The sequence below is a fragment of the Scardinius erythrophthalmus genome (assembly GCF_964197995.2).
Source record: "Scardinius erythrophthalmus genome assembly, chromosome: 21".
NCBI lineage: Eukaryota > Metazoa > Chordata > Actinopteri > Cypriniformes > Leuciscidae > Scardinius > Scardinius erythrophthalmus.
This window is the reverse complement of record NC_138241.1, coordinates 33,968,294-33,985,233: the sequence shown is the minus strand read 5'-3', so window position 1 is coordinate 33,985,233 and position 16,940 is coordinate 33,968,294. Positions and strand designations below refer to the sequence as shown.

Below are 16,940 nucleotides of genomic sequence, written 5' to 3'. Positions count from 1 at the left end.
CTCTCATGTCGTTCCAAAACCTGAATTTCTGTCTTCCTTCTGTGGAAAACAGATGGTTTTCAGGAATGTTCACGCTGCTCTTTTCCATTCACTGAAAGCATATAGAGAAAAAAGCATTTACGTTCTCATAAAACAATCTTTTGAATTCATATGATACGGTAGCTTTGTGTGAGGTCTCACTGAAATGTAATTCAACAATAGTAGCCTATGTAATTTACCCAGTAAACACCTGGTGTTGAAGTGTTTGAGAGATTGATTTGTGCATGTGTGTTTTTTTTAAATTAGTCATTATTTTGGACTTGGATATAAAATAAGAGGAGAAACAATAGGAGGAAAATGTCATGCATCACTATAACCACATGTGTTTGCCATTGGAAAAGTAGATTGTTATCTTGCCTATGTTTAGTTCTGGTCATGGTACAGTTGTGTTTGTTTGTCATGTTCCTTGGTTTAAGACTCAAAGTTCACGGATTAGCTGAAAGACTCTTACGGACTTGTGGTTGTTTTGAGAGGAGAAAAAGCTGTATGTACACTTTCCCCTTGATTTCATCAACAACAACAAAATATGATGCTGAATTAACAGAATCTTATTTGAGATAAGCGAATGGATTAAAATGAAAAGAAAAATTCTATTAAAAGAAAAACGTTTACGGGCAAATTGCTTTAGATTCCTCAAATTGAATAGAACATACAGAAATTAACAGTATTACATCCATTGTTTTGATTAAGTATATGAAGAAGTGCTTTACTTACCATTTGGTTAGGGATGCCCCCTTGTGGCTTCACTGAAAATATAGATGAAAATAATAAATATAAAATTTAAAGGCCTAGTTTCACAGACATGGCTAAGGGCTTAGATTAAGCCAAGATTAGGCCTAAGTGAAATTAGGACATTAAAGTAGCTTTTATAAACATGCCTTAGAATTAATATTATTATTATTATTTTTACAGGTGTGCAAAATGATGATGGTAGGTCTGTCCCTCGCATCCTTGTTTTTATCCGCGGTAAATTCAAAATGGCGTCTAACCTGACTAAGGTTGACGAGGAACGAAATCTTAGTCTAGAGAGAGTTTGATTAGTAAACAAACAAACAAAAAAACACTCGGTGTAGTGGAGTCATGGTGATGAATGTGTTCATTCACGAAACTCTTCTCAGAGAAATTGGTGAGAAATAATGTTAATAGGCTACTTGGTAAAGTATTTTATCTAAAAGAATGACCTTCATTTTCAAGCTTATCTTTCATAGAACAGACTAAATGAAATGACAATGTCATGGTCATGGTCAATCATATTATCAGATATGTTCTCACCTTCAGGACACCATGAACCCTATTAAACAACATATGATACAATAAAACCCATAACAACTCGACGCCTCCGAACTCACGATTTGACTGTAATAAAGAGTCTTTATTGCAACCCACATTGTTTAACGTGAATGAAACGTGGATAAACATTCATGTAGACAGAAAACAGACAGGACCTGAGCTCTAGTGTGCTTTCCTCTTTGGATAATGTGAGCTCACATTCGAGGAGACTACCTGATTGTTAGCAAACAGAAAAGGCAATGAAAAACACTGTAAAGTAAAGTTTTTATGAAGCAAACAAAACAGTAACACATGAAGGACAAGGTCAGCATCATACAGATAAATTAAGCACATCACCGCATCCCATGACCAAAAGAAACCACAATAACTTAAAGTGCGCTTTATAATATACACAATTCAGAAGTTATTTCACATGTTTCATTTCATCTCAAGGACACATAAAGGAAATAAAAAGACATCTTTCGGAAGTTTAAGTCACATCGTTCTGTTAAGCAGACATGTCACAGAATGTCCAACCGAGACCAGGGCCGATTTTACAGTGATACTGCAGAACAAAACTCAAGAACAGAAGTGTGTTAAGGCTTCAGTATGCATCTACACACAGATCCAAGATTTGTATGCTTTTCCTCAAAAAGAAAAACAAACATGTAAAGGAATATTTCAGCATGAAATGCAAAAGCTGCAAGCCTTTATGCTACTTTGTTGCCTACAACCAAAGTTCAAGCTCAAAAAATGCATCTTAAAAACACAAAAACGCATCTCATGTGCTATATACCAACTCAATAGTTTTGTGTGAGGAACAGACCAAAATATAAGTTATTCACTGCTCTTAAATCTCATTCACAAAGGTTTTTGGCCAATAATGGCTTAAATTTAGCTCTGTTCCTCACACAAAGCTATCATATGATTTCAAAAGACTTTTCTTTCAGAACTTCCACGGTACAAAAATGAGGCCAAATAAATAATAACAATTTCGATTTCAGGGGGAAAAGTTGAGCTGGGCTCTGTGCAAAACAAAAACAACTTCATATAATTATTAAGAAAAATTAAGAATCATTCTGCGTATTTAAATCACTCCCTGCACTAATACAAATTCGACAAACCGACAGACATTCTACTATTCACATCATGTGCTGAAATTATAGACAAAATGTTTGAAATAACACTTTATAAACAGCCAAAGAAATGAAGAAGACGCTTTGGTCAACTTGAAGTTCCTTATCAATGTTTTTCAATATCAAATGACACTCACACAAAACAAACTCATTTGAATAATACATTATCTCTCCATATGATCAGTTCTTCATAATTTTGACAGGTATGTCATCACGAAAGTTTAGAAACATAGACCGTCGTCACTTTATACAGATCAATGATGACTTTAAAGTCTTCTGGACGTTTGAACAGTTCAGGAAAAAAACAGGTATCACCTCACATAAAGTTCAGGTAGTGCGGCGTCTAGATCATCTAGAATGCGTCCACCGCTTAAGCACGATTCCTTCAATGTACCCCAAATCCGCCAACCAAACGGACCAAAGGAGGAGTCTGTGGCTCTCTGGTGAGGGTCAGATGCCAGTCGTAGGAACAGCGCTTTGGTTGATCTCTGGAGCTTTGCTTTCACATCCTCACTCCATTTTAGACATCTCATACTTGGTGGTCATGATCTCCTGTTGAAAATCATGTATTCATTAATCAAATTATATATGTAAACGTGATAGAAATATATACAAGTGATGGACAAAATAATGGAAATGACATTTTAATGATGCCGCTGTGTCTAATGCACACATCTGACATTTCAATTTACAAACCAATTTTTGTCAGTTTTTCATTTTTATTTAATTTCCAACATTAATACCTTGCTGTTCTGTACCATACTGCATACTTTAATGCAACGTAATAATTATAAAATGGCATTATGTGATGACTCATTATTTTGTCTCCCCCACGGATCCCATTTCAGTAGCAAAACAGTAAGAAAAAAACTAAAAGATAAAGAAAAGCAAAGCTATGGTAGAAATAAAATGAGTTTACATACCTCATCTGAGTCGAGAAGAACAGGAAGAGCTCTGAAAATAAGAGACATGAATAATTATAAATTGACATGGGAAGTTTTTTCTTGTAGACAGCAGAGAGTGTGCGTATGTATGTATGTATGTTTGTAAAACAGAAAATGACCTACACATCAGAAAGAGAGGTAGGAATATTGTCCTCCACCCACTTCAAGTCATCATCCTGCAACGATCAAATATTTCTTGTTGCATGAATAATTACATTTATTGATATTTACTAGATTTTTATTATGGACATTCAAACACCCACGCAATCTTATTCTTAAATGACGATTCTGCTATGTCTATTAAAACCTTTGACAAGTACGATCACAGCTGTACATTCAGATCTGCATTCACGCTGCCACTAACCCAGAGAGAGCAGTTGTCATGTTTAGGAATGAAACAACTTAAAAAAAAACAGTCTTTTCAACCACACAGTATCATGTTATCACAGAAGTACTGGGATAAAAATATAATAATAACTCGGATATAAACACGATTGTCTACGGAAGAAAACAAAATCAGCTTTTAAAAGAAAATTGATGCTTCAAATAAAAACTGTATCAATTACATTGTTACACCATTAGGTGGAGACAAGTGACTGTTAAAGGAATAGTTCTCTTTAAAATGAAAATTCTGTCATCATATACTCACCCTCATGTTGTTTCAAACCTGTATGCATTTCTTTCTTCTGCTGAACAGAAAGGAAGATATTTAGAAGAATGTCAGTAACCAGGCAGTTTCTGGGTCCCATTGACTTCCATAGTAGGAAAAAAATATACTATGGAAGTCAATGGGACCCAGAAACTGCCTGGTTACTGACATTATTCTAAATATCTTCCTTTGTGTTCAGCAGAAGAAAGAAATTCATACAGGTTTGAAACAACATGAGGGTGAGTATATGATGACAGAATTTTCATTTTAAAGTGAACTATTCCTTTAACCCCTTAAGGGTCACCGTACCGTATACGGCACGCCTAACTTTACTTCCCTATATTACTATTTAATCCTAATCTAATTATGACAAACTATATATCGTTGGAAAGTTCTAAGACTCCTAAATAGATATTTAGGACTGTTTTTTTGTGTTAAATTATGTAGGAACATAAATAGATGAATTTATGACAAGAGTGCACCTCAAAAAATCTACATCATAACAGGCGTTTATGGCGTTTGTCACAAAAAGTCGACGCACACACTTTTCATAATTGAAACTTTGGTTTTCATGCTAAAAGTTCATAATAAAACATTTAATCTAGTATTTGTCAATAAAAAAAATTTATAAAATAATATTATCCTCTAAAAAGTATAATATACATATTATCCTCTAAAATATAATATTATCTTTTTTATTGCCTTTTTTATTACATCACATATTTTAGGAGTTATCATAAATTAGGTATCATTTGAAAGCTTACGATCTCAGAATTCACCCTGTGTAAACTGTTTTGAAATTGGACATTGTGTTACCATAGAAACGGTACTCTAAATTATTTTATCAGGCTCCTCCCCTTTTGGGCGTCATCATGTTTCATAATTTATGATCAAAATATTTTTTAATCTTGACAAAACACATATTGTCAGAAAGGTCTGAGTCTCAAGGTTCCATATTTTGCGACAGAAGTGATATTTGGACAGAAATTTATTAATTTGTTATGGTAGAATGCATACAGTTAAATTCAATGGAATTCAATGACACCCGGTGGCTATTTTTGGTAATACGCCTAAACAAAATCTCATGGGAACTTCAATTTTTGTGATATCAACTTCAAATTTGGAACACAACTTGGTTAGATATATGGCTTTGATTTTATAGTAATTTTTTTGTAAAACATATTTTGTAAAATATATATTTTAAATAAAAGAAAAATATTAAATAAATTATATTTGATTTAATGTAAATTTAAACTTCCATAACTTTTTCATACTTTAATTTTTTGAAGTGCTTTCTAATCTGCATTTTTTTCCCTTTAAAACAAGACCAAACTTGGGTCTATACTCCAAAGCATTCTTGAATTACAACCATTTAAGCTTGAATAGTGCATTTTAATGTCCATTCTCAAAAAGGGGGGTGACAGCTAAGGGGTTAAATTATGTATTTTCAGCATCAGAAAGATTTCCTATTATTATCAATGTTGAAAACAGTTTTGCTGCTTCACATTTTTATGGAAAACCGTGATACATTTTTCATGATTCTTTGATGAACAGAACAGCATTTAAATAAATAAATTAAAAAATCTTTTGTAACATTATAAATGTCTTTACTGTCACTTTTGATTCATTTTATGCATCCTTGCTAAATAAAAGATTGCTTTAAAAAAAATGTTATGTTACTGTAAAAATATATTTGAAAAAGTTTTATAACTATATTGGAGAATGAAACTGACCGCATTTGCTGCTGCAGGCTTCACTGTTCCATTGGTTTCTGTCTTCGCTGCTCTCAACTTGATCCCATCAGCTGAAGATGAAAGAATGCGTATTAATTAACCCATCATTTGCAATAATATACAGTGAATACCTCAATACATATAGACAAAAAAGGTGTTACTGACCAATATTTGCAGACACCAGGAACTCTTCAATCTCCTCATCATCCGAGTCATCAATGAGCGGCGTGAACGCATACCTACACAGAGAATATACATTTACATTTACATTTATTCATTTAGCTGACGCTTTTATCCAAAGCGACTTACAATTGCTATATATGTCAGAGGTCGCACGCCTCTGGAGCAACTAGGGGTTAAGTGTCTTGCTCAAGGACACATTGGTGTCTCACAGTGGATTCGAACCCGGGTCTGACATATATAGATGCTGCTTTGGAAGAAATTGGTTTCTTTGGACTGGATTTACATTGGACTGAACATATCATCTAGATTTGGACCATAAAGATGATATGTTCAGTACGCTTGCCTTTGGTTGTTGGCAGACGGCCTCCACAGAAACATGATGACCAGCAGAATGATGGAGAAGAGGAACCTCCAGAAAGCATCGTCCACCCACAGCTCCATCCAGTCCTGCTCATAAACACACGACAACCAGTTTCAAGTGTACTGGATCTGCTCCAATCTGAGTAGAGCTGTGACCTCAGAGAGTTCAGATACTCACCGCCTGGCAGTCTGATAACCGGAACTTCTTTGTTGTCCAAACCATGAAAATGATGGAGGCTGAAACACACGCCACATATAAATCAACTTTGACTGGGTTTAATTTTTTAACTCTATTCAGTTCATGCCTTAAACTCACCGAGAACAGCAAAGATGAGCGTGTTGGTGAAGTGCCTGTACAAAGACAACTTCACTGGGTTTCTCCTGAGTTTTAGAGTCTTAATGGTTTGTGCCAGACTGACAAATATGTGAGATATAGTCAAGGAAATGAGACACATGCTTATACAGGAACAAAATACTAGGAATATTATGGGTTGATATTAACCTCATGTTTGTGCATAACATATGGCATGCCATCAATTATGACAGAGGGAAAAAATGAATACACTAGAATAGAATAATGTTGAAAATATGCAACTATCACACTGTTTTAAAAGTATAACCATGCACATAAATGTTAGGCATGAAACATACTCCACACAATATTGTGAACGCAAGCACTTCTAGCTACACAAGTTTTATATTTTGATATCATAATATACATATTATTTACAATATATTTAATAATAATAATAAAATACTATGTTTTGGTATGCAGTCAGGTTGAGTTGACTATTCAAGATACACTACCGTTCAAATGTTTGGGGTCGGTGAGATTTTTTGAATCCTTTTTAAGGCTTAAATTACTTAAAAGAACTGTTTTCTATTTGAATATATTATAAAATGTATTAATAAAATGCATTTCTTATTATTATCAGTGTTGAAAACAGTACTGCAGCTTCATATTTTTGTGGAAACTAGGATTCTTTGATGAATAGAAAGTTCAAAAGAATTTTTTTTTTTAAATAGAAATATTTTGTAACATTATAAAAGTCTTTGCCGTCACGTTTGATCAATTTAATGCATCCTTGCTTAATAAAAGTATTAATTTATTTTTTTAAAAATCGAACTGACCCCAAACTTTTGAACTTTAGTGTAGTGCTAAAGTACACCAGCTTGCATTATATGGATCTTTACAGTAAACATTTCGCATTGATTTACACAGTGAAGGACGAAGACACACAAACATTATGCTGAAAATAAAACGGATTATTCTTTTAAGCATTGTGCTTAGCAGGAAAGGCATACGGCATCATGCAGGAATAAATATGGCCTATAGACACACTATGCAGGGGCAAAGACACATACACGGCTCCCCAAAAGGATATCCACCAACACAGAGAGGAGTCAAGCAGAGCCAGGGGAATGTTGGCTAGCAGGGCCAGGTCAGAGTCTTTAGCCTGAGAGAGAGAGAGAGAGAGAGATGCACAGCGCCGGGAAAATAAGGAATGGGTTCTTCTCCAATATAAACTGAAGACTAAATCACACTGAAATGAACATACACCTTGTAAAACCCTTCTCAACTACACATGCAAGAAATGTGCAATGACAGTGAGTCATTTTAAACATCGGTGACGCTTTACAATAAGATCTTACGTGTTAACATCAGTTAATGCATTGGCTAAAATGAGCAAAACATCTTTAAAGCATTTATTCATCTTTGTTAATGTTAGAAGAAAAAAAAACGTTTTTTAATTTTCATTCACGGTGCATTAACTAATGTTAACAAATACAACTTTTGATGTTGTAAATGTTAAATTTGACATCAACTAAGATTAATAAATGCATTTAATGTAGAAAACTAATATTAACAAATGAAACCTCATTGTAAACTGATACCCTGATAATCTAACAGGTTTGATAAGCCCATCGGAAGGATATGAACCAGATGAACGAAGAATCAAACATAGCTAGTATGACATAAGAGATGAGGGCTGGTCCATTATCTCGACCCTTACAGATCAACATACACCAATCACATTCATTATTCACACAGATAAATGCTTGCAATTCTAAAGCCCTAATGACGTCTCATTGACATTTATTAGAAGAAAACTGGCCGTTTAAATTAAGCAGTTGCATAAGAAAAAATGCTCCAAGACGTCATCTTTACCCCAGTGATCCTCAGAACGCCCTCGATCGCAGCGAATGAGAAGTAAAGCACACCCAGACCCACCACTCTGTGCATGACGGTGCCTAAACGTGGTCTGAGGACAGAAAAACATCATCATCTCACGCTCTATAATCATCCTGAAATACTGCGAACCAATGCTTTCATCACTCACTTGACAATGCCGTACCCAAGACTAACGATGATGACGAGCAAACGGGCCAGAGTCCTCTTCAGAGCAGAGACGAGCTCGGCGAAGATCAGAAGACCCTGAGCTGGAGAGAACACAAACTATTAACTAGAAACAGAGTCTACTATTTACTATTAAACATAAAATCCTATTTGAAGTTTGTTTTTTAGTAAAAATATCGATCCAAGTGTCATTCATTTTAAAGAAAGATGGTACAACGACACTTTCAAATAAAAAATTTTTTACAAAAAGGTTTGTTCAGTTTTACTTAATAAAACAATTATTTTAGTGTTGAAAATGAAGACAAAAGGAGACCTGTGACTATACACTGCTGTTCAAACCTTTTGGTGTCAAATTTCGAAAGAAATTAATACTTTTATCCAGCACGGATGCATTCAATTGTTCAAAAGTGACAGTAAAGGCATTTATAATTCTAGTATGCTACAAAAGATTTCTGTTCTTTTGAAATTTCTATTCATCAAAGAATATCATGGTTTCTACAAAAATATGAAGCAGCACAACTGTTTCCAACATTGATAATAATAATAAATGTTTGAGCAGCAAATCATCATATTAGAATGATTTCTGAAGGATCATGTGACACTGAAGACTGGAGTAATGATGCTGAAAATTCAGCTTTGATCACAGGAATAAATAACATTTTAATATGTGTAAACAGTTATTTTAAATTGTAATATTTCACAATATTATTGTTGTTTTACTGTTTTTGCTCAAATTAATACAGACTTGATGAGCAAAAGAGACTTTTTTAAACAACATATAGAAATTTTACCGACCCCAAACCTTACCTAGCGTACATCTACTAAAAAAAATGAAAAAAATATCCTACATGACACCATTTTATCTCACGCAACAGTTTTACGTGTAACTTAAGTGTTCACATTTGTTTGGCCATGGTCAGAGAACTTATGAAGTTGAGAAAGAAAGTGTGTTAGAGTGTATTCTGACTAACATGCAGATCCCACGTTGTTAGTGTTCTGATATTCAGCACAGAAGACGGCCTTCTCTATCATGCCCAAAAATATGACTCCTGCAATCCAGAACTGGATCCTCAGCAGGTCTTTCCAGTAGCAGGACGACCAGACGAACCAGAGCAGAGCGTACAAAATGTACACCATACACATCACCATGTAGAACTGAAGAAAAGAGACAGAAAATGTGTTATCCCGTTTACACAACACCGTTTCAACCAAAAACGGAAAACTGTCTTTTGGCTGTTCATTTACACTGACAGTGTTTTGGGGGACTGAACAAGCAAACTTTGGAAAAGTTTTTGAAAACGATACCGTTAGCGTCTCCTAGTAAACTACTAAGAAATTATGTCATGTGAATGCGTATCACATGTTCAATTTATAGGCCCCTAGTGTTTCTTCACAAAATGACATCGCCAACTACTGGCCTGGCAGCAGAGTACAGCGTTTTTTGTCGTTTTCACAAATCTGTGTTTTTGACAACATTGTCAAACTTTTCTGTCTTTAGTACATTGTTGTCATGTAAACGTAACCTACGTTTTTTTTTACGATTAAGATTTTAGCATTCACCAGATTGAAACCTTCCACCTAGAAAAGTAAAGCACATCTCTCCTCAACCAGACACAGGATTTAGGCTTTCACTCATGTTCACTACTACCCTAAAAATCCACAAGTTGAATTTGCTCAGCGAGTTACTCTGGTGTTGAGTAATGATGCTCATTAAATATGCCCCTCTATCTGAGCTGCACCAATCACATCGGGTTATCTGATATAGGCGGGCCAGAGGCGAGATGACGACAGCGCTGTGACGTCGAAGTCATTAGTAAACATTGCAAGATGGCTATGGATGAACACCAGTTGTTTGAAACGGCTTTGGCCGCTACAATGAACGAGTTAGACTTGGCTTTTTATCTAAAAGAGGAACAGAAGACGGCGCTCGAATCCTTCCTTTGCAAGAAGGGCGTTTTTGCTGTTTTGCCGACCGGATACGGCAAGAGTCTAATCTACCAGTTAGCTCCGCTGGTAGCTAAGCGTATGGGGCTTGCTGTGATTGGTCATAGTGTTATCCAATTGCGTGCAGTGAGATTTACAAATGCATGCTTGTTGCCGCCCCTCGAGCTGGCCAATTTTCATTAGTCGACGCCAGACCGTTAATCTTTCAGATTTAGGTCTGGATTTCCAGGCTAGTTTACAGCACAAATATGGCAGGATAAGCTTAATAGGGCTTTCTAGGGTTTTAATTATGGCTTTAGATAAGAAAAATGACTCTACACAGATGGGAAGAAATTAATATTGAATGAAGGCATTCGTATTTTTATTAAAGGAGAACTTGGTAGCTTTTTTAACTTAATAAAACTGTCTAGAAATCATTTGGATGGTTAAACAACCTGTTCTGGTGATATTGGTGACTTTCCCCACTCCCCCCAGCGTTCCCAGGCGGAAAACCAACCTTGCAACTTGTTCACTACCGTCCCGGCAAGATAGAAATTGGAAGTCTCGTGAGAAGCGAGAACTAGAACGAGAACGAGCGCGAAACACAAATTGCTTTATGGCAATTCGACATAAACACACACGCATGTATGATGTATTACCAGATTACCCACCTCGGTAGACAAAGCTCCACACGATACAGTTGGCTTGCTCCGATCAAAACAAACGCACATGAGCAGCGGTAGAGAGGGGGAGGAGGCCGCCGCAAGTGAGTTTTTTACGACTGTGTTGTGAAATATACGCCCCCCCACAGCTGTAGGGGGAGCTCGTGGGGAAAACATGCGACAACAAAAGGGAAAATCAGCGAAGAAGTGACTAGAGTTCGCTAGAGTTGCCGAGTTCTCCTTTAAATAAATGAAGCCTTGGTGAGCATAAGATAATTCTTTAAAAAATATTTTAAAAAATCTCACCGACCCCAAACTTTTTTGAACTAGTGTATATTTAATTACAATAATGCATATTATATATTTTATTATAACACTGATCATATTGCACCAATAAACCGATGAGCAACTACTTACGATCATGAGAGGCCATTCAGTGACAGAGAGAAAGCCGTGGGTTCCCTTCATCATAACACTGACTGAAACACACAATTTAGATAAGATGCAATGAGAAAAGACGACGTAACTGCACAGAAACACCTTTTTAAAGGGTTAGTTCACCCAAAAATGAAAATTCTGTCAGTAATTACTCACCCTCATGTTGTTCCAACCCCGTAAGACCTTCGTTCATCTTCGGAACACAAATTAAGATATTTTTGATGAAATCTGAGCCATGTCTCACTCCTCCATAGGCTTCTATGTGACCGAAACTTGCTGGCCCAGAAAAGTTATTAAAAAGATCGTTAATATAGTCCAAGTGACTACAGTGGCTCAATCTTAAGTATATCAAGCGACGAGAATACTTTTTGTGCGCAAAAACAAACAAAAATAACGACTTTAATCCACTATTCATTTCCTTCTCTCTGGACCTCTAGTTGGTTCGCGTAGTGTTTTTGCGCAGCGCGTCTGTGTTACACGTCACCACGTAGGCTCACTATTGGCCGACGCCGGTCATGTGTGTGATGCGTGATGACGTGCAACACAGACGCGCAGCGCAAAAACACTACGAGGCCCAGAGAGAAGGAAATGAATAGTAGAATAAAGTCGTTATTTTTGTTTGTTTTTGCGCACAAAAAGTATTTTCGTCGCTTGATATACTTAAGATTGAGCCACTGGAGTTACTTGGACTATATTAACGATCTCTTTAATAACTTTTCTGGGCCAGCAAGTTTCGATCACATAGAAGCCTATGGAGGAGTGAGACATGGCTCAGATTTCATCAAAAATATCTTAATTTGTGTTCCGAAGATGAACGAAGGTCTTACGGGGTTGGAACAACATGAGGGTGAGTAATTACTGACAGAATTTTCATTTTTGGGTGAACTAACCCTTTAAGCAGTGAAATATTCATGCATTTATGATAAGATCAGATAAGGTGATTATGCCTACAAGTTAAATTCCAGTTGACATCTTGTTTGTTTGGATGGATCGCCACCACCAGCAGGTACGGCCCGTCCCTCCAGGTCGTAGCAATCACATTTTCCTTCCAACAAAGAAATTATGCGCCATTATGTAACAAATCTTTTACTCTCTCAATCTTTTACAGCAGGCAAGTTGGCAAACACTCCATATATTATGTCCCAGAATGTCTCACCTTTGCTTCAGCCTCAGCAACAGGAGAACTTGTGAAACTGCCTTCCTAATATTAAAAAAACAAAAATGTGTTTCTCTTAGATATTTGGAGAACAATCAGGCTTTTGAAGCAGGTCAAAAGTTCACGGCAACTACCTGGATCTCGCCATCCACTGCAGCCGTTTTCAGTGTTTTCGGTTCTGCTTTTGATTTCTGCAGAGGAATATGTAATAAACAACATTTAAAAAAGCAAGTAACATTTTGATCTCCTAACATGCAATTATGAAATAAAGATTAACATCAACTGACTGTCAGGAAGTTGAAAGTGGTTGTAAACAAGACACTCATATGACATTATTGTGAGCTGTTTTTTTAAGTATCATGCTAGTATTTGTTGGACTGCCTTTAATTTATGCTGATTTTAATGTTTTAGGACATATCATTTTGTCCGGACACAGAGAATGTGAGAATGAGATTTCTTTCACATTGTAGTTATGTGTGTGTGTCTGTACTATATAAAATGCAAAAAAATAAAAATTTAAAAAGCAATTCTGGTCTCTGACCAGTATTGTTGTCGCTAACAATATTAAAAAATAATTAATTTAAATAAATCTGAACTATACAATTTTTAAGAAAAACAAGACAAATATTTCCTTCCTTCAACTAACTGAAGTACTAAAATTACTAAAAATTTAATAAAAATGGTAACGGTTAACATTAACTAACATTTCCTAACAATAAGCAATATATTTCTACAGCATTTATTGATGTTAGATAATAAAAAATATTCTTGTTCCTGTTAGTTAACAGTGCATTCACTAATGATCTTGAAAGCTAAACAGAAATATTTAAAAGAATAAACAAACAAAGGCACATAACATAATTACTAAAAGTTAAACTAAAATGAACATATAAATAGTACATACTAAATAATACTTAAACAACACTGACCTGGACCAACACTTATCTGGACCCACAATAAAAAATGTGACTAAGTCAAGCTGATTAAAAATGAGGCAACATCAGCTACATTACTGAGTGAGATCAAGTGTTGCAAACGTACATTGAACATAGGGAAGATGTGCATGTCACTGCGGCAGGAAAATTCCCTGTATTTGTGCTGAATATACTCTCCGGGTCCGAGAGGGTTCGGGTCCATACTCTTGCCTCGACTCAGTGGCGTCTTTTCATACATTTCCTGAGTGAGCAAACAAACAAGTGATCAACAAAGAGAGAGCATCACACACAGCTGGATTTCAGAAGCATACTACAGGTGTCACTCACTTCAATGTTGTTGTACTCATTGTGACATGGGTAATGCTTCAAAAACCACTGAATGGTGAACGTCACTTCCTCTGGGCAACCAAATGATGTCACTGCAAGGAGAATAAAGACCTTACGTCAATATGCAGTTAATAACAATCATAATAAATTAATGTGTTTATTCAGCTTCATCTTTGATCTATGCAAAAAAAAAAAAAAAACAGATACCTTTCAGTTCAATATCAGTGTCCTTATACATGGATTTTCTTAACAATAAAGGTCTTGATGTCTAGAAAAGAGAATACTGAGTTACTGAAAACAATGTAACAGTACATATACAGAAAACATACAATGTGAAAAATCTTTCTACAGTTTTTCTTTTTCAGAGAAAGAGCTTGCTAGTAAATTGAACTGCTGCGATATGGCATTGTCTTACAGTGGCAGCCACTGGAAACCTTCGTGGACAAATTAGACAGGTCTTTAAATATTTGATAAGACCTTGTCACAAACTTTAACACAGATCATATGGACAATCAAAGGTGACAGCGTCACAGTCAAAAGTAATAAAGTAAAATCCTCAGTTTGCAGGAAAAGGCTCCATTTATTGCTATCAGATACAGCAAATAGTGACAAATGTTCTCTTTTTTCCTCCACACCTTGCTTCTTTGCATTGTGTCCTGCGTGTATAGTGATTAAACTGGTTAACTTATATTGTAAATACTATCATTTATGGCACATCATAGCAGCCTGCACTAACAAATACATTATGATCATGATAGCATTATTCAATATCATCTCTCAAATGGGCCTCATTACAGCAGCCATTCATGCCAGTTAAATTAGTAAAAAAAGACACAATATTATGTTTTGGAAAGCTGTAGTATGAATCAGAGTTACTATCACTATCACTGATTCCCCATGTAACCACAGCAGCGTTATACTTTAACAATTTAGCAGTATTTCATAATTTGAATGACTATCATAACGTTTTATTCTAATTTCTAGGTGTTGTCTTACTAACAGTAACGTAAAAACTCTGCGTAATCTATAAAATAAAGATGCCCTGGTATATAATACTAGCTGTTAGCATTCGGCCTCTTCGCTCATTGTCATCCATTTATAATCAAAAATATCATCCACTCTCACATTAAGCACTGTGATAGTCCACATTCCCATCTCTGGAGCGGCGTTAACTCCATTTAATGATGAAATGATTAATAGAAATGGGATTAAAAAGAGGAAACGGCTGCTGTCCCGTATCCACCGACAGCTTCGGACGGCCATGTTTACTGACCAGAGATGCACACACGCGCGCGCGCGCACACACGCAAACACGCACACGCACGCAAACATACACAGGCTGCGTCCGAAATCGCACACTCTCTTGAGTAGGTACCTATTTTGAATTTGAGTAATTACTTCAGGGCTGCTAAAAAAAGTATGTTCTATATAGTATCATATGCACACCAGAATCTCGCTGGAAGTAGAAGGTCATCCAGGTACTTTTTTTGCCCACAATACTCATTTATCAGTAGCCTACTGTGAATTTGGACATACTGCTTTTGTCACATACTGTTTTTCGTCAATTATATAGTAGGGAAGTATGTGATTTCGGACGGAGCTACACACACACACACACACACGCACACACACACCTGTGCGTGCGCGTGACACGACACGTCATGCCCTTCGTTGTCATAAAACAAACAAAATATCCTTTCGACAAAATTAACCTTCTCATAAACCTTTTGAAATTAAGCGATAACAACTAAAAATGACACACAATTTTATTGACATTTTTTAATAGATTTGATTTTTTAATGTTCGCCTACACTTATTAAATTATTATTTTTTTACCACATTAATAATAACCCTTACGAAAATGAACCATAAAAATGTAATAAATGTAAAACACTATGAAAAACTATATATATATATAAATAAACGAAATTAAACATGGTTTTGCTATAATAACCATAGTTTAACCATGGTATTTATAGCAGAACTGAAATGTTGTGATACTTACGTATTGATTGATGAGCTCAGTAAACATCAGATTTTAAGTGTAATTCACACTAAAAATCATAAGGGAACGTTTCTGAGTGACAGCTTCTCATATTAATAGTAAAAAAATAAATATTAAATGGCTCATTCAGACTATTAGGCTGCTAGTCTGGGTTAACATTTATGACTGCAAAACCCTCAGGTACTGTTCACGTGCCTGTCAAAAAATGACAGAATTTATTTTAATTTCAATGAAATGATTGTACTATATTCTAGTTCAATAATGTTTTTTTATTTAATATTTTGTATTTTTATGGCACTGAATTATATTTATGCTATAATCCATTTATTCACTTTATGAGCGTGGACCTGAAAATAAAATTTCCAACTTAAACGCTCATAAATATCAAACACATTGTTAAAAATAATGATGACACTTGGCAAATTATGTAGTGAAAAAAGTTTTAAAAAGTAAACTTGTAAAACAGTTATAAAACTTTACATTTACTGTTATGAAAAATGCTCAAAAATAAAATTTTCAATTTTAACATTAAATATATATTTTCCAAAACATGTTTTAATCTAAAAATGTGAGGAAATCAAAGCTATAAATCTAAACAAGTTGTGTTCCAAATTTGAGGTTGAAATCTTAAAAAATGAGCTTTCAGTGAGATTGTGTTTGGCCGCAGTACCAAACGCTTCCACTAGACAAAATTCGCCTAACAATTATTTCGAACGCGTTCATTTTTGACTGAACAACACAAGTGTGACTATGTTTTTCAGGACCATTTAACCTTTTCGAATCATATCGATGATTTTTTGTGTGTGTGTGTTCACACAGCAA

General features: G+C 35.4%; 1 protein-coding gene across 1 annotated transcript; it reads right to left on the bottom strand.

The window, feature by feature from the left end:
* Positions 1 to 1,393: 1,393 nt before the first annotated feature.
* On the bottom strand, positions 1,394 to 15,387 carry tmem87b (transmembrane protein 87B). The gene is made up of 20 exons (XM_081350982.1): positions 15,239 to 15,387; positions 14,321 to 14,381; positions 14,114 to 14,205; positions 13,893 to 14,027; positions 12,986 to 13,042; positions 12,852 to 12,896; positions 12,647 to 12,740; positions 11,675 to 11,736; positions 9,644 to 9,827; positions 8,656 to 8,755; positions 8,484 to 8,577; positions 7,699 to 7,770; positions 6,630 to 6,738; positions 6,492 to 6,550; positions 6,297 to 6,400; positions 5,936 to 6,009; positions 5,771 to 5,841; positions 3,512 to 3,564; positions 3,368 to 3,398; positions 1,394 to 2,996 (listed from the first exon to the last, which is right to left on the bottom strand). The coding sequence occupies exons 1-20, from the start codon at positions 15,374 to 15,376 to the stop codon at positions 2,955 to 2,957; spliced, it is 1,677 nt and encodes a 558-aa protein (XP_081207108.1). The 5' UTR covers positions 15,377 to 15,387; the 3' UTR covers positions 1,394 to 2,954.
* Between the last annotated feature and the right edge of the window lie 1,553 nt (positions 15,388 to 16,940).

Excerpts from the sequence above, each read along its gene's own strand:
- tmem87b (XM_081350982.1), bottom strand. The coding sequence starts at position 15,376 with ATGGCCGTCCGAAGCTGTCGGTGGATACGGGACAGCAGCCGTTTCCTC. Across the intron at positions 11,737-12,646 it reads TGTCAACTGGAATTTAACTT|TCAGTGTTATGATGAAGGGA; the intron begins GTAGGCATAATC and ends TGTGTGTTTCAG. Across the intron at positions 6,551-6,629 it reads GCTCATCTTTGCTGTTCTCG|CCTCCATCATTTTCATGGTT; the intron begins GTGAGTTTAAGG and ends CGTGTGTTTCAG.